The sequence below is a fragment of the Fusarium flagelliforme genome (assembly GCF_020744385.1).
Source record: "Fusarium flagelliforme strain FIESC 12 MPI-CAGE-AA-0113 chromosome Unknown B0J16scaffold_4, whole genome shotgun sequence".
Classification (NCBI taxonomy): Eukaryota; Fungi; Ascomycota; class Sordariomycetes; order Hypocreales; family Nectriaceae; genus Fusarium; species Fusarium flagelliforme.
Genome location: NW_025763506.1, coordinates 1,108,330 through 1,128,837, shown reverse-complemented (window position 1 = coordinate 1,128,837; position 20,508 = coordinate 1,108,330). Strand labels below are relative to the sequence as shown.

Here is a 20,508-nt window from a genome sequence, read left to right as displayed (position 1 = left end):
CCGTGATGCTTACTCACTGCCAGGAAAGTAGGCAAGAATTTGCGAGGCCCCACATCGAAATCGCCCGATTGAGTCTGGTGCGTCAGCGACAGAAGCCACTTGAATTACAAATGATCTTTGAAACCAATATTCGGGAACAAGGTTATCATCAGAGAATGGCATATATAAAGATGGAGATGTCTCGTTTGAGAAAAGGGATCATTCCAACATACAAACACACTCCTCATCCATAACAACAACATACCTTACTTACCATCTCAAGATGCCTTCTTACTTGATCACAGGAACTTCTCGAGGACTCGGAGTAAGTGTTTTCCTACCTACTGGGAACGATGTATATTTTCTTACAACCCAATAGTTCGAGTTCGTTCGACAACTCTCCGCCGACCCAAACAACACCATCATTGGCTTTGCTCGCAACAAGAAAGCTACTGATGAGAAGGTCCAGCGTGAACTAAGCGGCAGATCCAATATCCATACAATCGAAGGAGAGATTGAGAAACTTTCTTCTGTCAAGGTACTTACAAATCCTTACGACACCCAATAATATTTTCGTTGACTAATTCCAACAGAACCTCATTGAGGAAACCGCCAAGATTACTGGCGGCAGTCTCGACTACATCATCGCAAATGCGGCCCTGCAGTCTGACTGGTCGGCTCACAACCCAATTGGTACCTTGTAAGTGGAATGAATTTCTGTCTAAAGAATTTCAGAACTGAAAAGCCTTAGGGGTGCCAACCCAGAGCAATTGGAGGAAGATATGCTCCAGTCCTTCAAGATCAACACGCTCGGCAACGTTCATCTCTTCAACCTGGCACTCCCATTGATCCGTAAGGGTCAAGCCAAGAAGGTCATCGCCATTTCATCAGGCATGGCAGACCCCGACTTCATCACTCAGTTCTCCATCGTCGACGGCGCGCCGTACAGCATAAGCAAGGGTGCACTCAACATTGCAATCGCGAAGTTTGATGCTCAGTACAGAAAGGAGGGAATCTTGTTCATGGCAGTCTCTCCCGGTCTTGTTGCCACCCAAGACATGTCAAACGGTAAGTCTATCGTATCAGCTGCTGGTCTCGTTTACTAACCTGGTATAGTTACTGAGGAGGAGCTGCAGGGATTCCGTGATATGGTTTCTGCTTTCCAGGTTTATGCGCCACATTTTACCGGACCGATTACTCCTGAGGAGTCGGTTACTCATGTGCTTTCTGTTATAAACAAGGCGAGCATTGACGGTGGCAGTGGTGGCTCTTTCGTGTCTCACTTTGGTAACAAGCAGTGGCTGTAAATAATGTGCTAGGGATTTAGGGACAGGGGCGGCGAAGTTCATCCCTAGGCTTTATTTTCTTAGTTCTTAATGTATTTCGAAGTTCGTTCTACAGTTTTCATCAACATTCATGTCTGCAGCGGGTAAGCCTACCAGAGAAAGCAACATTATTCCCAGGCTTCACTGTAGCAGTCCAGGGAGTTAATTTCTGCTTCTTGTGCTATTTAACGTATTGGACTCTGGGTGACCTATTACTATTTATGGTGTGCTTCTGGAAGTGCTGAGTCAAGTAAAGCTCCCAAGCGACAGGGTCTTAGAAGGATTGGCGCCATTAGCCTAAAGGAGTTATGCCTTAAAGGATAAGTCCCTTGCTACACAGTAGTCAAGATATCCTAATATCATCAGACGCAGACTTCTCCACCTTGGATGGACGACCCTTGGAGTTGCATTCGGTAGCAGGGGTTGCCAGCAAGGGGACCTGCATGCAAAGCCTCAAAGGATCGAAGGAGCTAAAGCGCTAACAAAAGGACACAGATTCCCGAAGAGACTCGGAGGGAAGCATACTTCACATAGTAGAGATACATATTTGTCAGAAAAGGGTTTATTCTTACTAAAGGAGCTCCTGCTAACTGGCTTGTTGAAGCTTTTTGCCCTTTCCGTCGGTTTTCTATCATCCCCAGTTTAACTAATGAGTGTGTAAATCAGAACATCTCTGGTGGAGCTTGCATGGTATGTTTCCCGATTTCAAGCTCTGAAACGAAGTGTATCAAGTAGAACCTTAGTTGGGGGTGATGCCAACAGGGCCCTCGATCTTGAAGGTGACATGCTTGCCCTGAGTGCAAATCTCATCAGCAGGGCCACTGCCCTGGCTGTTGTCGCAGTTGGTCTTGATATCACGGCCACCTCGAAGGTCGGCGTGACTAAAAGATAGTTAGCAGGAATACCAGAAACCTGAACCAGGCTGAACCTACGAGTCACCGACGTCATGGTAGATCATGATGCCGAACTGCTCCTTCTTGCCCTCCCAGATGATGAAAGAGTAGTCAGAGTCACCGCAAGGAAGAATCTCCTCGGGGTCGGGGTAGGCGACGTTCTTAGCAGAGCACTTGAGGTCCTTAGCATCGGCCCCGTTGAGAGTGAAGGAGATGCTCTCGAGGTTGGTGCTGATGGGGTTTCCGACGCTGTGAATCTTGAGCTTGGAGACGGTGACGGTCTCCTTGGCCGCGAGGGCGGTAGCAGCGAAGCCAAGAGTAGCGGCAGATGAGAAACGCATGTTGATGGTTGGGTTAAGAAAAGGGTTGTTAAGTTGGTGAGTTGATTGAGTTGTGGGTGATGATTTCTGGAAGTTAGACGGCGACCTTTGTCGTCTTATATATCTGTTCGAGACTCACTTACACCGCAGGAGGATATGGCCACGATACTCCACATCAAGAAACGAGGAGGTTAGCCAAATCTGTCATTCCCAGTAAGCATAGCCAATCACATTTTTCTCACTCCCTCGTTCTCCACCTCGACCAGTGACATTGTCGTTGCCAAGACGAAAGGATTTGGAGGTACGTATAGCGGCCATACGAAATAGGAAAACGCCGACTACCGTATTGAAACCAGGCACCTCACATTTGATGTTTTTCGTAAATGGGACTTTGGAGATATTGAGAAGTGGAACAAAGCTATAGATGATACAAATGAAAATGTAGACTACGAAACTTTTGCTCTTGTTAGCTACCCTAGAATATAGCCACTCTCAAATATTTAGATGTGTAAGTTTTTCATTTAACTAGTGCAATTGAGAGATAAGTGGCCACGCGACTGATCACATCATGGAAAGTTCTTAAGAAACAACTATGTTTCATGATATGTTGACGTAGCTGAAGACAGGTGAAGGATGCGGCACAGCAACTGGGCTGAGCAAGACCTTCTTCAAAAGTCCGAGCGACTTACGTGGCCACTCAATGGAGATACGAGAATATGTCAGCAATCGAACGTTCTATTTGACCGTAAGGCATTTTTGAAGCTGACGATGCAAGCAAGGCACCCTTGCTTGTTGGTTACCCTATTCTACGCTTTTTCTTCTTCTTTTTTTCTTTCTTCCGATCCGAATTTTATATGAACATCTCTACAACTTATGAAGCTCAACAACGAACGTAAAATCTGCGTATATTTCAAGGTTTCAATAGTATGGTCTGTAAGTAAAGGTAGGGTCCATTTCCTGATGAGGTAGCAGTTACAATTGACCAAGTTTACGCCGAAGTCAAAGGTAAGATTGCATACCTACTGTAGATAAAAACCCCTAATCAATCATATAATGGTAAATAGATTTATTATGGTAGACTAGGCTCAATAGAGTAGGAGCACTTGTTGGCAAAGATGTTAGAGCTGACTTGACTGGAGGTGATATAGCAACGTCTTGAAGATACATTACGGTTAGCGTGATGTCAGCCAGGGCTGGATAAGGGAAGGCTAGACTTGATGAAATCAGAAAGAAGGGAAGAAAATTGGGCCCTAGAAAATAATCGAAAAGCCATCCGTCATGAATTTGCCAGCCATCACAGTACCTCCTCCAGCAATCCTACAAGCCACGATATTGTTTAGGCTACGGATACTTTTCTGTCATGGCGGGGCAGCAATTGCACCGGCGCTTAAGCATCACGGATCCACTTTAACGAGGGAATTTACCAAGCGAGAACCTGGAACCGCCTTGGCCCGTTGGGTCATAAGTGAATATCTTTGTGCAAGCTTACACATGACAGAGTTATGCTATGCAGACTTGTATTCACGAGTCAGAACTTCTTTAGCAGCAAGCTAGGGCTCTTATCGCGGCAACTTTTATCCAGTCCCGGCAGGCAGCCAATACACCCCTGTTTCAGCTCCAGGATAATCCGGGGAACTACCATTTTCACACTAGCACGAACCTCTTGATATTGAACCTTGTGGATCTCAATGACCAAAACTGAGCCCCTGAATGGTATTTGGTCAATAAGGCTGACAGCCCTACAGCAGACCCGTGATGATAATTGACGGATTAAGGGTACAGATTCGATGTTGCATTCGATGAAAGTGAGACATACAGAATTCAAGACACATGCCCTCGGAAGGGTGACAAGGCCCAAATCCGTCCCTTGAACAATAAATCTTTGCAGATCCGCCGACCTACCCTTTTTATCTCGGCAGATGTCTAGATAGGTACAACATTCTCTCCCAACATTGTAACCTTGACTCGTAAACAGGTAGTACTAGCGTTACATGTAATTTATCGGCGCATAAAATGCTGCGTGATAAGATGAGGGATCGTCGTATCAGCCCCACTTCGTGTCGCCGCTGCAACGCACTTCTACAACTCTACTCCTGGTTAGTGACCGTTAGCCTGAACTAAAACAGAAGCTATTTCTGTTTCCAGTTCGTCGTTGGTTTCGGGGCCACGAACTTGCAGATCGTAGGGTTCTCGTCTTTAAGACTGTGCTCAGCCCTTCGCTCTTGGCTCTTTACCCCTAACTCTCGTTCTTTCTACACCACGTTCCTTTTTTCTGCATCCTTTCAAGATGCGTCTGTCGCTCATTTTCGCAGCTATCGCTGTACTATCGGAGTCGGTGGTCGGTTCGTAAGTAGAGTTCTGTCTTCCTATAGGCATTCTACTAACTCCAGCAGCTCGATCCCAAAGGCCCACAACCCCTTCATCGCCAAGCGTGCCGACTCTACAGAATATGACTATGTAGTTGTCGGATCAGGCGCAGGAGGTGGCCCTGTTGCCGCTAACCTCGCCATCGCCGGTTACAAAGTCCTTTTAATTGACGCTGGAGGCGATGCTGGAGATGACTTGGTCGAAAGAGTCCCCGCCTTGAACCTCGCGTCTTCAGAATTCGAGAAGACCCGCTGGAACTACTTCGTCAACCACTACTCCGACCTTGAGCAGCAGAAACGGGATTCGAAGATGACATACGAGAATTCTGATGGTAGCTTGTACATTGGCGCCGAGCCGTCCAAGGATGCTAAGGCTTTGGGTATCTTGTATCCTCGCAGTGGTACTCTTGGTGGATGTACACGACACAATGCACTCATCTCGATCCTTCCTCACGATTCCGACTGGACCAACATTGCTACTCTCACTGGCGATAGCTCTTGGAGTCCCAAGAACATGCAGTCTTACTTCAAGAAGCTGGAGAGGAACAGATACTTGCCTAGCAGCATCATTGGCCATGGCTTCAACGGTTGGCTCGGTACATCTTTGACGTCTCTGCACTTGGTCGTCGAGGATCTCAAGTTCCTCTCTTTGGTCATCTCTGCTGCTACTGCCATGGGTAAGAACCTTCTTGGACTCCTTCTCCACACTGTCACTGGACTTGGCAACATCTTGCTTGCCGACATCAACGCCCCTGGTCAGGCAAGCCGACCTGGTCTCTACCAGGTCCCTCTTGCGATGTCTGATTCTGTTCGAAGCAGTCCTCGTGAATTGATCCTTGATACTGCCAATGCTGTCAACAAGGATGGTTCTCGCAAGTACCACCTTGACATCAAGCTCAACACTCTCGTAAGTCTTGTAATACTGATATCGTATTATCTCGTTAACAATCTTGCAGGTCTCCAAGATTCGTTTCGACAAGAGCGGCTCCAAGCCTCGTGCTGCTGGAGTAGACTATCTCGAAGGTCCCAGCCTCTACAGCGCTGACCCTCGCTCTACCTCCGGCAAGTCCACCGATACTGGCAGCGTCAATGCTAAGCGCGAAGTCATCATCTCTGCTGGTGCCTTCAACACCCCTCAACTGCTCAAGCTCAGCGGCGTCGGACCTAAGAAGGAGCTCGAGTCTTTCGACATTCCTGTCGTGGTTGACCTCCCCGGTGTCGGCACCAACCTGCAGGACCGTTACGAGGCTACTGTCATTGGAAAGAGTGAGACGGACTTCACGATTACATCCAAATGCACCTTCATGACAACTGACCCTGATCCTTGTCTGGAGGAATACAAGAAAGGTAAGACACCTATTGGAAAAGGCGTCTACGCTACCAACGGAATTGCTCTTGCTGCTGTCATGAAGTCCTCTGTCGCTGAGGGCGAACCTGACCTGCTCATTTCTGGTGGCCCTGCCAAGTTCACAGGATACTTCCACGGTTACTCCCGTGAGGCACTTGCTGATGCTAAGCACTGGTCTTGGATCATTCTCAAGGCTCACAGCCGCAACAACGCCGGAACTGTCACCTTGAAGTCCAAGGACCCACAGGATATGCCTCTTATCAACTTCAACTACTACGACACCGGCGTCAACGCGAATGGCGAAGGCGACAAGGATCTTCAAGCAACCTACGAAGGATTCCAGTGGGGCCGCAAGGCCTTTGATAAGCTAATCCCTCTTGACGGAGACTTTGACGAAGTCTGGCCCGGAAGAAATGTTACCAAGAAGGAGGATATCAAGCAGTACATCAAGAATGAGGCTTGGGGCCACCACGCTTCTTGCACTTGCCCTATCGGTGCTGACGATGATCCTATGGCTGTTTTGGATTCTCAGTTCAGAGTTCGGGGTGTTGAAGGCTTGAGAGTTGTAGATGCCAGTGTTTTCCCCAAGATTCCTGGCTTCTATATCGCTTTGCCTCTTTACATCGTTGCTGAGAAGGCTAGCGATGTCATCGTCAAGGCTGCCAAGTCTGCTTAAATAGTTTAATTCGCATAGTAGTGGCTGACTTCCTGGGTCTGATTGACTACTCTTAATACATACAATATATAAGCTTTAACTTATCACTGATTAACAAGATCCGGATATGCTTCAATACCTTGTCGCCTACGTAATGTCAACACGTGGTGGTCAGCAATAGCCCAGTATTCTAGAATGTTCAGTTACATTCGATAAGAGGGTCGAAAACCAGGGGTCGAAAAACACTGGGTCGGGGTTGCTTGTTGTTCACTCTGACGTCAAATTGATATCAGATTTGAACACGCGCCGAGAATTATTTTGGACATCATCTTCTAACAGATAACCATGCTTTCTTATCATTAGAAAATCTTTTGAAACGAGAATCGTGAACCCATTAAATTTCATCCTTATCATTATTCACATATTGTTGTTGCGATATATCCAAGCAGTAATTCAAGCACAACGACTGCTCAACCATCCATATTTTTACAATCGCCACGATGTCGGAAAACACGATCGGAAAGGTAGGACAGATCGGTCCTCTCACATCGTTCAAGCCTCCTGACTTTCGAATCCGTAGGTGGGAATGGTCGGCGTGGGGAGCATGGGTAGCATGATGTCCCTTCTTTTTGCAGAGAAAGGCTGCCATGTGTACTACTTCGATATCAGTATGTGCCACGACTCCAATATCACGAACCTTACTAATGAGGTCTGACAGGTGAGAACAATATGAGGGTTGAAGAGAAAATGGTCAAGAACGTCGACAAAGAATCTCGAATTCATCGTCAACAAAGCTACGCTCAACTGTGCGATGAAGTAAAATCTGATTGCCATCCAAGAGTCATTATCCTTAGTATTCCCCATGGTAACCCAGGTGATCAATGCGTCAAGGAACTTCGACCACATTTGGAGAAAGGTGATATTATTCTTGACTGCTCCAACGAATACTACGTCAATACCGAAAGCCGACAGATCGACCTCAGCAGAGACGGTATCTACTATGTTGGATGTGGCGTCTCGGGTGGTTATCAAAGTGCACGATCTGGACCGTCTATGTCACCTGGAGGGGACCCGAAAGCATTAGATATTCTAATGCCACTGCTGAGATCTGTCGCGGCAAAAAATGGTGATGGAAAACCACGAACGTGCCCCATTGGCCCTGGTGGTTCTGGTCATTATGTGAAGATGATTCACAATGGTATCGAACAAGGAATGATGTCCGTCATCTCCGAAGTCTGGTACATCCTTACCAAAGGCCTACAACTCAGCTACGACAACGCTGCAGAAGTCTTTGCCAAATGGAACAGATCAGATGAGCTCTATAGCACATTCCTCATCTACATTGCAGTTGACATAAACCGGACTCGAGACTCGGAAGGCCGACACGTTCTAGGCCATGTCCAAGACAAGGTGGTCCAAGACGTCGACAATACTGAAGGAACAGGTACTTGGTCCTGCGAAGAAGCGGTCAGACTGCACGTCCCTGCTGCAAACATTCTTAGTGCCCATATGTTTAGGTGCACTTCGGCAGAACTCAAGAAGCGAGTTGCTGATGCAGAAGCTTCGGGATATCCGATCAAGCCGACGCCAATGCAGATCGCGGCTCAGGAGGAGTTTATTGAGGATCTGCGCAAGGCTACCTACTTCTGTCTCTTGTTGTGTTTCGTTCAGGGACTGCAGGTCATTCGCGAAATGGACCACCAGCGAGAGTGGCACATCAACTATCCTGAATTGCTTCACGTCTGGAGTGCTGGTTCGATCATCCAAGCAGGCGGTATCATGGACCTTCTCAAAAACGTCTACAGTCAATCGTCCTCATCAAAAGAAAACCTGCTATCAAACCCCGACCTAGCGAAGACATTGGCAAGTCTCCTGCCATCCGTCAAACGATCCGTCATTGCAGCACTGGAAGCAGACATGGTGATTCCAACCATCAGTTCGAGCTTGGAATACTGGAAGTACACAACATCAGTGGAACTGCCGACACAACTAACAGAAGCGGAATTGGACTATTTCGGCAACCACAAGTTCGATCTCAAGGAGGAACACAAGGGCGATCCGGTTAAAGGCGAGCATCACTTTGAATGGAAGCCCGCACGAGGGGAATCCGACACGACTCGGCTTTAGAGCCAACTCGCGAATGCGAAGAGATAAGCAAATAGAATTAATTGCATGCATTGCTCGGAGATAATGTCGATCATCGAGTGTGATGGGAATAACTTCATTAATTTTCTCCGTGCTTATGCTGTCCCGGACCGTAATCGGCAAATTGTTGCCGGTGAAGTTATTCACATGTTATTCCCGTTGCCATTCTTCGCGACGCGCAAACAATCGAGCCAACGCGAATAGGCGAGATCACCGTCTCCACAGTCTCTGTAGAAAAAATCGTCAAAACTTACAGAAAATGACGTCAAGTCCAACGGCCAAAGACCCTGTTGGCCGTCGCCACTAGAAAGGACTGGTCATTAGAGAACCACCTTCGGCGTTAGGAAAAGTCGCCGATGACTGGACCGTTTTAGATAAAAACACTTGGACTTCCTCCCACGATTTTCATTTTCTGGGGTAACGGTTTTTCTTAGCTTCATGGATCAACATGGAGAAAACTGAAGATTTGCATAACGGCAATGGGCATGACCCCAGACGTCAATCTACTTCTTCGACGAATCATACAAGCGACGAAGAATCTTCAATATCGTCATCTTCTCATCAACCTGCGAACCGCAACAATAGAACCAATTCGAATACATATTCTCTCGGCGACAATGACTGGGAAAGCATCAGAACACCTGCCAATGGCATGTCCATGACTCGGACTGTTTCACGACGAGAGTCAGCTTTATCTCGAATTCGATCTCGACCAGTACCGCAGTTCACTCATCCTCTAGCTCACGTCAAAACTACTGAGGATCAACTTGTCGATTTTGATGGACCTGATGATCCCTATCGACCGATGAATTGGCCGACTAAGAAAAAAGTCGTCACAACCATGCTCTACGGTCTTGTCACCATGAGTGCAACCTGGGCTTCGTCATCTTACTCTTCAGGAACAGGCCAAGTTGCTCAACATTTCCACGTTGGGACCCAGGTCGCGACACTAGGAACGACACTCTTCCTGGTTGGTTTCGGTATTGGACCTCTTCTATGGGCACCGCTGAGTGAGGTTTATGGACGACGACAGGCTGTTCTTATTCCCATGTTTATTGCTCTGTGCTTCAGCTTCGGAAGTGCAGTTGCAAAGGATCTACAAACTCTTATGATCACCCGATTCTTCTGCGCTTTCTTTGCTTCAGCACCTGTTACGAATACCGGTGGTGTTTTGGGCGATTTGTTTTCTCCAACAGAAAGGGGCATTGCTATGGCCGGATATGCGATGGCAGTCGTCGGCGGACCAGTTTTGGGACCTATCGTCTCAGCTGCTGTCGTGCAAGAACCTAGCTTAGGTTGGAGGTGGACGGAGTATCTGACTGGTATCGTTCAAATCATCTTCCTGACACTAGCAGTCATCTTCGTCGATGAAAGCTACCCACCAAAACTCCTCATCTATAAAGCCCGACGCCTTCGTCACGAAACAGGAAACTGGGCTCTCCACGCCAAATTCGAAGAATGGGACGTCAGCATCGGTGAACTCGCACGAAAGTTTCTTGTCCGTCCTGTTCAACTTCTTCTGACACCAATCTGCTTCCTTGTTGCTTTGTACGCTAGTTTCTGCTACGGTATTCTTTACATGCAACTTGGCGCTATTCCTATCATCTTCCGCGAGATCAGAGGTTGGGGCACTTTGGTTTCTGCGCTGCCTTTCACCTGCATTCTCCTTGGAGCTATTCTTGGGTGTACGGCGAACGTGTATAACCAGTTGCTTTACAACAAGGCTTATCATGCAGCTGGCGACAGAGCTGTTCCTGAGAAGCGTCTTCCACCTATGATGGTTGGCTCTGTTATCTTCAGCGGTGGACAGTTCGTCATCGCATGGACAGGTGGGAATACGAATATTCATTGGATCGTCCCTTGCATAGGTCTTGTTTTACTGGGAACTGGTTTCTTTACCATCTTCCAGGCAGCTCTCAACTACCTTGTCGACACATTCACTATGTATGCTGCCTCCGCTGTTGCTGCCAACACGTTCCTGAGATCAATGTTTGCGGCTGCATTTCCACTCGTCGTGGGACCGCTGTACCATAACATTGGTGTCGGTCCAGGATCTAGTATTACTGGTGGTTTTGCAGCCCTTTTGATTCCTGTTCCATTTATTTTTTACACCTACGGCAAGCGAATCCGGGCTCGGTCGAAGTGGTCGAAAGCTTCAGTATACGATTAAGATTTACAAATAATAGAATGACATAGATATATCAGTTTCGGATTGTTGATAGAACCAAAAAAGACCTTTTAGTCTAAAGAATTCATAATACCTATAACTCCATATTAAATGCCCATCCTAAACACCTAAAGCCTAAAAGCATATCTATTTGCCCCCAACCTGTTTGTTCCACAATTGTCTATATCTTCCATCTATTGAGATCAATTCGGCATGAGTACCAGACTCAATGACCTGTCCGTCGTGAATAACTAGAATCTTATCCGCATTGACAACAGTGGAAAGTCGATGCGCAATAATGAAAGTCGATCTATCGCGCTTGAGCTCGTCAAGTGCGCTTTGGATGAAAGACTCGGTGTTTGTGTCAACTGCACTTGTTGCCTCGTCGAAGATGAGAATGGCAGGGTTCTTCAAGAAAACTCGAGCGATTGCTAGTCTTTGGATCTCACCTCCGGATAGCTTGACGCCTTGCTCACCGACTTCGGTGTTGTACCCGTCGACCATGCTGAGGATCTTATCGTGGATGGCGGCCTTGCGGCAGGCTTCGTAAATCTCCTCATCGGTGGCGGTAGGTCGGGCGTAACGCATGTTTTCCATGACAGAGGCGTTGAAGAGAAGAGGGTCTTGAGGAACGACACCAAGGGCGGTTCTCAAGGAGCTGAGAGTGATGTCGCGAATGTCGTGGTCGTCGATGGTGATGGAACCAGTGTTGATATCGTAGAATCGGAGAAGGAGCTTCATGATAGATGACTTGCCAGCACCAGTCTCGCCGACCAAGGCGACAGTCTGACCCTGCTCAACTGCGAGCGAAAGGTTCTGGACGGTGCTCTTGCGAGGATCGTAGGAGAAGTTGACATTCTTGAACTCGACACGGCCCTGAACCTTCTCTAGTTCCTTGGCACCTTCCTTGTCGGTGATGCTAGGCTTTGTTTGGAGTAGGAAAAGAAGACGCTCAGCATCGACCAGATCAGACATGAGATAACGGTATTGGTGAGACAGGAACTTGAGGGGCCAGATCAAGTACTCCCAGTATTGGATGAAGAAGACAAAATCACCAGGGGTGGATCCTCCTGAGTAAATGTCCCAGATAACAAGAGTGGCCAGTGTGAAGAATGTGCAGGGCACAATACCATCGAGCAAAGCCTGAATGCAAGCATCTCGCTTCTCCCAGTTTCTAGCAGCAGACAGCGACTTATCAACAGCGCCTCCAAAGCGATGCTTCTCGAAGTTGAACATGTTGAAGTAAGTAACGGTTTGCCAGCCCTGAACAGCTTGGTGCATGACACGAGTTTCCTCTCGCTTGGACTTGGAAGACTCTCGTCGGTTATCCAGGTTCCAGCTGGTCGCGTAGACTTCCAAGGTGATGAACATGGTGGCGGCGAAAGCCATGGCGAGAGCGACGTAGCTGTTGAACTTCCAGTACAGGAAGATGAAAGCGATCATCAAGTCGACAAAGGTGGGGAGCAGTTCGATGACAAGTGTGTCAAGGACGTTTGTCAGTGCTTCACCCTGTTCGATGGCCTTCATAACCTCGGCGGAGTCGCGCTCGGAGTGGAATTCCATGGGTAGAGACAAGACGTGGTTGAATGCAGCATTGGCGAGAGTGCGGTAAGAATACTGCTTGATGGGGATCTTGCAAAGACCCTCGATTAATCCGATGACACAATCGTGACCTAGAATGCTCAAGGTGAGCCAGATGAAGAGGGCCTTGAAGGGGTTTTGCTTGGCGAGCAGCTGGTCCGCCACGACACCGAGTTGGCGGGGGATCAGGACGTTGAAAGCTCGAGTAGCAACAATGCAGAGCAGGCAGATGACGATACAAAGCTGGACCTTGCGATCCTTCTTGGGAATCAAGAAGGGTAGGAAAAGGGAAAAGTCGGAGATGTATCCCCACCAGCCGCCCTTCTCCTTGAGTCGCTTTGCGCGCTCGCGTTTGATGTCGATAACGTCATCATCCTCTTGGCTGCCTACAGAGAATTCATCGCTGTCGTATTCAGAGTCTCTGTTGGGGTGAGTTCCGTAGCTTGGGCAATCGCTGTTGCCACTGGCGTTGAGAAAAGGTTCTGACTCTTCATCGTCGTCAAAAAGGTCGTTGAGGTCATCCCCGCGATGGGTGAGATAGTAAATGGCGAGGAAAAGAAGAGGAATAAGTCTGAGTGATTGGGAGGCAAGTCGTGCCTGGGAGAGTGTAGTATCCAAGTTTCCGAGGGCAGTGAATACCAGTAGTGGAATCTCAAAAGCCAGGGTTATGAGTGATGTTCCAAGGATCAGACGTTGGAGTGCATTTCTTTGCGTCCAAATAAGCGACCAAACAGTGATCAGGAGAACGAGATGGATAGTCGGTGCTTCTTTATTTAAGCCAGTTCTTTGAAGAATTGTGACGATACCCTCTCCTGTATAGCCGAGAACTATCAGTCCACCAGCTAGACGGTCGTAAAGGCGAGCTGAAGAAGTTTTGCTAGGTTTTTCGCGTCCAAGAATGGCAATAGTATAGAAGCCGTAAAAGGTGGTGGCAACGAGGCCAGCTCCATAGTGGAGGGCGTTTGAGGCCTGGAGAATTGACGGCATGATGGCCTGCAGGTGAGAGGAAGATGAGTGAAAAGTGAATGAATAGTTGGTCATGAGTGACAGACAAGATGGTTATATACTCATCATCTCAGCCCTGTGTATCTGCCATGGATCATCGTAAATGTTGCGCCCCGTTCTAGATGCTTGGCTCTGTCAAATGTGGCTCAGTTATTCGGTGCAGCCAATCGGCCAGGGGGTGACTCAGATTATGGATCATCGCCACCGGGATTAAACTCGTTCTAGTCTCAAGATTCGAAGACTCAATTGGCTTGGGCGTAAATCCACCCACGCTAGGACCATCCGGTATCCGACAGCATACGGTTGATGGAATATGACAGGACCATCAAACATGAGATGCCATGCATTGGATGATACCGTAAACCGATGACAGCTCACTGACTCATGGTAGGTGCACTGTCGGGATCTTCGCTTTCCGCCGATGTCCAATGCTACATTCACTATTAATAACAGGACTTATAGTGGAGTCAACGGCATTTGCTTCTGAACGTCGTTAGGTACTCGGGCTCAACGACGCGCCACTCAAGGCACCAAGATAGTCCGTGGATTACATATGAAAGGATTGAAGGTTAACTTGGTCGAGATCTATTTTATCCGGGGGCTAATCGTGCCGATTATGTCCATTGTGGCAGACACTTGCCTAGCCTGTTCGGGGCATAAAACTACCTACCATTTGACATCTTATGTGAGCTGACAACGGAATATTCCTCATCGCAAGAATGACCCTTACAACCTTGCACTCAATCCTCCGACTCTTTAGTCCTTTTTTCCGCCGTAATCAGTAGCTCCTTTCTCAACAACCACAGAATGGGAAATAGTGTCCCCGGTCCGACCAAAAACCCCAAGACAACACAAACACCAATAGCTGTCAACCACGGCACTCTGCAGATTCCAACTTTTTCCAGGTCTCGGAAGTGGTACGCCAACCACAAGTAGCCTGCTGTGAAAGAACAAATGTAGTCAAACTGAATGACGGTGCGCAGTCCAACATCGGGGTCTTGGGGGAAGGTGATCAGGTACTGTGGCACAAAGACCTCAAAAATGGAGTCCTTCATGGATGCGACGGTATACCACCATGTTAACATGCTGATAAAACTACACAGCCCCATGTCTATTCTGAGCTTGTTTCGGTCTGCTTTCGGGACCTTGTTCTCATAACCAAGGGCTCTGGACAGCAAAAACATGAGACCGGACCCCCAAACTGGATACAATTGCCAGATCCAGTTCCACCAGTTTCTTTTTTCGAGAGAAGCGCTGAAGTAGGATGGAAAGTGAGGAAGATAGTAGCTCAATACAAGCACCGGCAACAAGGCCCGGTAACTTCCAGCACCGAGACGTCCCAGGGTTAGTGCAGGGAGCTTGTGCTCTGGTGCAAAGACATAGGCTAGAAAGAAGAAGATAGGCGCAGTGCATCCGATGGCGATTATCTGAGATAGTAACAAGAAGAAAACAGGACTAGTTTAGAGTCAGCATGTATCGCCAACAGAGTCCTGCACTTACTATTTGGCGACCAGAAATGTATTCCCCGGTCTAAAAGACTCAACCATTATAACAGCATACATCCCCGCAAAGTCCGTCAAGAACACCAACGACTGCCAGTAAGCTTTCTTGTCGAAAAAGAACTGTAAGTTGGTAAAAGCAACCGTGACCACGTTGAAAATGTCGTCCAACCCCGGAACACCATAGAAGTTCTTGATAAGTGGCACATTGACTTCCGGGGCTTTGAAAACAGAACTTTGTACCCTTTCTTCAATGATAGGGCCGATGGATTCGGCCATGCCAAATGCTCGTGTCATGAGAGCTGTTATGGCGAGGAATGGAAGTGCGTAAAGGGCACGTCGGAGACGGCTTTCTCTTGGTGGTGGAGGTGGGGACCGCATTCTGATTGAGACTGTGGATGTTGGTCAGAGAAACATCGTGAAATGAGTGATTTTGTAGTTAGTTAGATTATATGTTTGTCATGGACCCTGGCGGCAATGTAAGCGGTAGTCGTCCCGACAACCACCTGCAGAAGGATTGCGATCCTAGCTAAACCGTATAAGGGTTATCATTGACTTCCATCATCTCTAAATCAGCTACCGCAAAAGAGACTTATCATCAAAGTTGAAACCGGGTGCTCACTAAAAGGGTCCCGCGATGTCCTGCCATACACGGAGTTGCACCTTGAAACTTGATGGTACAGTTGATGATGACAATTGTCTCAGCCTTTGAAATCAGCGGAACTGGCAGCCCAGTTACATTCGAACTACTGCTGCAAGCCAGACCGTATCAATGATGAGTGGCTTGAAACAGCTGAAACCTGGGTCTTTGATAGGCCTGAGAAATGCACTTTTATGCACTATGGCGGTGTTTTGGTCAGGTTTGCGCCGGATAGCCTAAGTGAAATAACGACACGTCACATCGATTTCTCGGAGCCTGGTGGCGGTTTGGGTATTTAAAAGCATCTCATCCCGTCCCATATCTGACGCGTCAGGGTGTCAGAAGAATTTGCCGCCGAGAGCATAAGAGACAAAATATTTTGGTCATCTTGTGCAACCTTGGACCGGCTTTTAGGCTACTTTGTTTTGGCAGTCTAAGCCTCAGAGAAGTTTTGGTTTGTTAGCGGCCGGTTTAACCTGCATACAATGGAAGAAATATATATCCCTCGCGACTTCATCAACTCCATCCAAAACTGGGACGACCGCTTTAAACAGTTACAAGATGGCAACGAGTGGTTAGAGGGAATTGACAAGGATCTTTCCGACTCCGATCTTGTCATACTTCGCAATGCCTTCCTCACAGATGGTCACAAATTTATGTCCACTGTAATCGAATTCCTTAACGCAGTCAAATGGCAGGAATTCGTTGCACATATATGCACACGTTCAGTTGCCCATATGCCTGTGTTGATGCACCTACTCTACAGGGGTTTGTGTGATTCTCTTGGGGATGACGTGACTGAACCGGCGAGTCAACCCTTCGCAGAAGCATTTAATGATTTTAAAGGTAGCGGGTTACTTGATCGGAGCTGCATTGAAGCGATTCGGAATCGGTACTGCAATTCCGCGAGTCCAAGGTAAGTCGAGTGTTATAGAGGCTTTATTAGGCTGACTCCAGTCCTTAGGACGAGCTCCAGCATGCGACGTTCCGTTCTTAAAGACCGGGTGGAGGGAAATTGGGATGGGGGGCAATTTGCCGAGATTGAACATCTGTCCCAACTGTACGAAACCGTCAAGAAAGAGTAAGTGGACACTAATCTGGTACAATTTTTATACTAACATAAAAAAGCAGGGATCATTTTGTCGGCTTAAAGATAGAAACTTCAACGGATACGGACTTGTTGATCGAAGAAGTGGAGGCCTATATGAGCTACCTTGATAATCTTCAAGCTGAGCGGATGACCTTCGGGTGCACTATTCCTTTGACAGTTATTTTAACCACAGTCCCAAACAAGACGAACTTCATGTACCTTTCTAAACGTTGGGCTACTATTGGAAAGAATCTCTGTCGCCTCGGCCTACGTGTGGGAGCCGACGTACCTCGACAGCTCTCTGAACGTAATACACCACGGTATTATATAATACCAGATCTGAAAGCCGTTATCAACAACGAGGGGCCAGCTGTAAACGTCATGCTGGCGCGTCTCGAGAAATATCAGGTCCAGATACAGAAGCAACAACAAGTCATTACCGCCTTGCAATTTCGACATCTGATGGAGCATCTCCCTCTCGGTGTTCGAGATCAATGGTTAGCCGCAGCGAGCAGCAAATCAGATGAAGTCAAAAGGGCTTCACGCTGGGATAGAATGAAAGAGGTTGAAAAGTGGCAAGAGTTCTGGTTGGAAGCTGTAAAGCAGATATTCAGAGCTTACAAGGAGAATCGCAAAGGGGCGTGGGAGGGCAGTGAAGGACGGGAACCGAGTCCATTTGCTAATCTTCTGAAGTATCACCTTTCTCGAACCGATGACAAGGATGATGATCATGACGCTATTGACCTCTTGGCGAACCAAACGGATGTTGGAGAGCGGGTGAAGAGGCTGTACAACACACTCAGTCAGATCATTCATCAGTATTCTGACGCCAACTTCGAGGTCAACAGACTCAACTTCAGTCCGCTTGATGCTCAGATTCTAGCCTCGTTGGTCCCTAAGAAAGCTAAAGAAGCTAAGAAGAAGGTACCAGACGGTGAAGATGAAAATTGGGACCCTGTCGACGAGAGGAGTGACATTATTACCTGGAAGAAAGAGTTCCGACGATATATCTGGGAAAAGGTGACCCCGGCAGCCACGCTGACTCAAGCAAACCCTTCCAACAAAGACACATTCGACCGTGTCAAGGAGCTGTACAACTTCCTAAGCACCAAATTTCCATCCGCAGAACTCTTCCCAAAGAACCTGTCTATCTCAACAGCTACCTTCGACGAAGCCAATTTCACCTCAAGTATCACTGCCAAGTTCACTCTGGCCAAGAAGCACATCAATTCTTGCGGTATGGTTCACAACGCTGTGCTAGCCGCATTATTCGATGCAATTGGACGCATAGCATTACTGGCTACGGGACGATGCGTTGCGAATGGTCGCGTAGGACTTGCTGTCGAAAGCTCCTTTCTGGCAACTGCAGGAGACCAGATTTATGTCACGGGTTTGATGGTCCGGGATGAACAGGATCAGATTCTTTCTACAACGGTCTATATGAAGACTGCTGATGATACTATGGTCGCAAGCGGGAGTTTTCAGCCTGGGGAAGTTCGAGAGACGGAGGAGGGAGAGGGGTATGACAACATGATTTGATAGCTGGGTTGCTTATGCCTGAATATTTTAGGAAGCGCTTAACTGTAGGTATTCTTCCGTAAGCTAGAGATCTCATTATCATTACTGTTTACACTATTCGTAGCCAATAGCTCTCATGATAGAATGGCACTGATTACCAGAGCTGCTGCCACAACATAGCCCAAGACAGACCGACTCATCAACCTTCTAGCATCATCCTCTTCATCACCACTGCTGGTCGAGTCGTCCCCGTCATTATTACCACCGCCATTACCGTTCCCTTGATCTCCTCTATTGTCACCGCTATTACCGCCTCCGCCCCCTCCCGTTGAGTTGCGATCACTGCTGGTCGCGTTCCCTTTCAAGTTCATTGAAAAGTCGGCAGCAGTGAATGTGACGTTGCCATTCGACAGCCACGTCTCTGTTCCAAACTCAACGATGCCTAACCAAGGATCCTTCGGTAGATCGTCTGGGTTATCGATGTTTTTGCGCGCTTGTTCAAGGATGTACTTAAAGAGCGGGTAGAAGTCCTCGTCGAATGACAAGATGTCGGCGTTGTCTTCAGTGACAGCTGTGAAGACGTGCGTTCCACCCGAGTTGCGTCCGTAAAATAATGAACTGGTGCGGTCAGTAGACAGTCAGGGTATGTAGAGCATGGGGTGATACTTACAACTCCGTCTCACCAAGCTTCACCGTCGACAAAATGCTATTATTCTGTCTTCCAAGCCACCACGGATCACCTACTCGTCCCAACCAAACCATAAACTCAACCGCAGCAACCTGCGGGTAAAGGGTTCTATTCCGATCATCATCGAGAAAGAAGTCCCAGGCCGCATTGGCCTGCACACCTTCACTCCCCAGCTTAGCCTTATTCTCCTGCCACTTCTTCTGGCTGAAGTCTCTCGTTATTTGGCTAGGACTTCCTGCTGTATACATCCATTTTGTCGCAAGGCGAATTGACTCAAGATCGCTTAGTCGCATCGGTAAATCGGGGTGGTTGAAGCGAACATAAGGAAATGAATGGACATCCGCGATGTTCTTGTCCCAGTTCCATGTCGCGTCGAATGCCGGTGTGCTATTATCGACTTTTAAACAAACAAAGCCGCTCTTGGGAGACTTCTTATTCCAGGCATTAGGGAAATCTGCTTCCAGCGTCAGTACAAGATCTGGGGTTGCGGAGCGATGGAACTGACAGGAGAGAGAGTCGTTCAATTCACCAAATCTCTCATTACCGCAAACTGTGCCTTTTTGATCGGATTGACCCAATGCGACACCTAGTAGTATCGTAAAGGCACTGCCCATGAATGTATTCAACCTCATAATGATGTTGTTTAATGTGTTCAATTAACTTGGCAGGGGCTCCCTGTAACGCCTTATAGCGGCTGTGTTCAGACTTTGAGGCTGTTGTAAGGGCAACGCAACCACAATCTCAGCCACTGTTGGATCAATGCTTTATTCACAGAACGCCAAACTTTCTCCTGTACCTTGCAGAGACTGGAACTTATCCTCTTGCATTTTGCCATACAAGCGAAGATCGTACAACAGCTTACGTGTCACTGGAAAACTGGTCTAGAACCTCTACGTCATGGACCCTGAAGATCGACTCAGAGGCGTCGAGTTAGTGGATCTCAACGCTAAAGTCGCTAAACACTCTCTGTAGATACGATTTGCGCGTAGCTCGTATCGCCAGCCTCTTCATTCATTTATAGCATCCGATACGAGCAAAACTTGAGAGGACCATTGTTTTCCAATGTCACCTAAACTCTTCCCTCACGCGAGTGTCGTAAAGTTCACTTCGTTGTTTAACTCTCTGTCTAGGTTTGTGACCTCGGATGACAGCCATGACCCTTCATTCACCCGCTCATGCTCTTCATTCCGCTCACTGACCTCCTCGCTTTGGCCATTCCCATCTAAAATTCTCCTCTTCCTTGGCCTGTTTAGCGACCAATGTGCTATACAAGCTTTAATGACACGAAT

The 20,508-nt window shown here is 47.7% G+C and overlaps 9 protein-coding genes across 9 annotated transcripts; 5 read left to right on the top strand and 4 right to left on the bottom strand.

The window, feature by feature from the left end:
* The first annotated feature begins 32 nt into the window (after window positions 1-32).
* Window positions 33-1,402, top strand: B0J16DRAFT_286488 (uncharacterized protein). The gene is made up of 5 exons (XM_046124102.1): window positions 33-304; window positions 359-517; window positions 573-679; window positions 731-1,047; window positions 1,096-1,402. Exons 1-5 carry the CDS (start codon window positions 263-265, stop codon window positions 1,284-1,286), a joined length of 816 nt encoding a protein of 271 aa, XP_045982598.1. The 5' UTR covers window positions 33-262; the 3' UTR covers window positions 1,287-1,402.
* Window positions 1,403-1,855: 453 nt separating this feature from the next.
* Window positions 1,856-2,712, bottom strand: B0J16DRAFT_414383 (uncharacterized protein). Its single transcript, XM_046133446.1, has 2 exons — window positions 2,237-2,712; window positions 1,856-2,185 (listed from the first exon to the last, which is right to left on the bottom strand). The coding sequence occupies exons 1-2, from the start codon at window positions 2,536-2,538 to the stop codon at window positions 2,044-2,046; spliced, it is 444 nt and encodes a 147-aa protein (XP_045982597.1). The 5' UTR covers window positions 2,539-2,712; the 3' UTR covers window positions 1,856-2,043.
* Window positions 2,713-4,564: 1,852 nt separating this feature from the next.
* On the top strand, window positions 4,565-7,207 carry B0J16DRAFT_123725 (uncharacterized protein). The gene is made up of 3 exons (XM_046121642.1): window positions 4,565-4,863; window positions 4,911-5,790; window positions 5,840-7,207. Exons 1-3 carry the CDS (start codon window positions 4,805-4,807, stop codon window positions 6,905-6,907), a joined length of 2,007 nt encoding a protein of 668 aa, XP_045982596.1. The 5' UTR covers window positions 4,565-4,804; the 3' UTR covers window positions 6,908-7,207.
* Window positions 7,208-7,447: 240 nt separating this feature from the next.
* B0J16DRAFT_340709 (6-phosphogluconate dehydrogenase) lies at window positions 7,448-9,073 on the top strand. Its single transcript, XM_046127722.1, has 2 exons — window positions 7,448-7,554; window positions 7,605-9,073. Exons 1-2 carry the CDS (start codon window positions 7,473-7,475, stop codon window positions 9,011-9,013), a joined length of 1,491 nt encoding a protein of 496 aa, XP_045982595.1. The 5' UTR covers window positions 7,448-7,472; the 3' UTR covers window positions 9,014-9,073.
* Window positions 9,074-9,397: 324 nt separating this feature from the next.
* Window positions 9,398-11,291, top strand: B0J16DRAFT_340708 (major facilitator superfamily domain-containing protein). The gene has a single exon (XM_046127721.1). It carries the CDS (start codon window positions 9,480-9,482, stop codon window positions 11,199-11,201), a length of 1,722 nt encoding a protein of 573 aa, XP_045982594.1. The 5' UTR covers window positions 9,398-9,479; the 3' UTR covers window positions 11,202-11,291.
* B0J16DRAFT_340707 (P-loop containing nucleoside triphosphate hydrolase protein) lies at window positions 11,292-13,799 on the bottom strand. Its single transcript, XM_046127720.1, has one exon. It carries the CDS (start codon window positions 13,764-13,766, stop codon window positions 11,346-11,348), a length of 2,421 nt encoding a protein of 806 aa, XP_045982593.1. The 5' UTR covers window positions 13,767-13,799; the 3' UTR covers window positions 11,292-11,345.
* Window positions 13,800-14,325: 526 nt separating this feature from the next.
* Window positions 14,326-15,726, bottom strand: B0J16DRAFT_340705 (uncharacterized protein). Its single transcript, XM_046127719.1, has 2 exons — window positions 15,285-15,726; window positions 14,326-15,239 (listed from the first exon to the last, which is right to left on the bottom strand). Exons 1-2 carry the CDS (start codon window positions 15,662-15,664, stop codon window positions 14,525-14,527), a joined length of 1,095 nt encoding a protein of 364 aa, XP_045982592.1. The 5' UTR covers window positions 15,665-15,726; the 3' UTR covers window positions 14,326-14,524.
* Window positions 15,727-16,408: 682 nt separating this feature from the next.
* Window positions 16,409-18,552, top strand: B0J16DRAFT_355539 (uncharacterized protein; the record flags this gene model as incomplete). Its single annotated transcript, XM_046129420.1, has 3 exons — window positions 16,409-16,839; window positions 16,888-17,004; window positions 17,052-18,552. 3 exons carry the CDS (start codon window positions 16,409-16,411, stop codon window positions 18,550-18,552), a joined length of 2,049 nt encoding a protein of 682 aa, XP_045982591.1.
* Window positions 18,553-18,608: 56 nt separating this feature from the next.
* Window positions 18,609-20,066, bottom strand: B0J16DRAFT_123693 (concanavalin A-like lectin/glucanase domain-containing protein). Its single transcript, XM_046121641.1, has 3 exons — window positions 19,725-20,066; window positions 19,202-19,673; window positions 18,609-19,149 (listed from the first exon to the last, which is right to left on the bottom strand). The coding sequence occupies exons 1-3, from the start codon at window positions 19,849-19,851 to the stop codon at window positions 18,666-18,668; spliced, it is 1,083 nt and encodes a 360-aa protein (XP_045982590.1). The 5' UTR covers window positions 19,852-20,066; the 3' UTR covers window positions 18,609-18,665.
* Window positions 20,067-20,508: the final 442 nt, after the last annotated feature.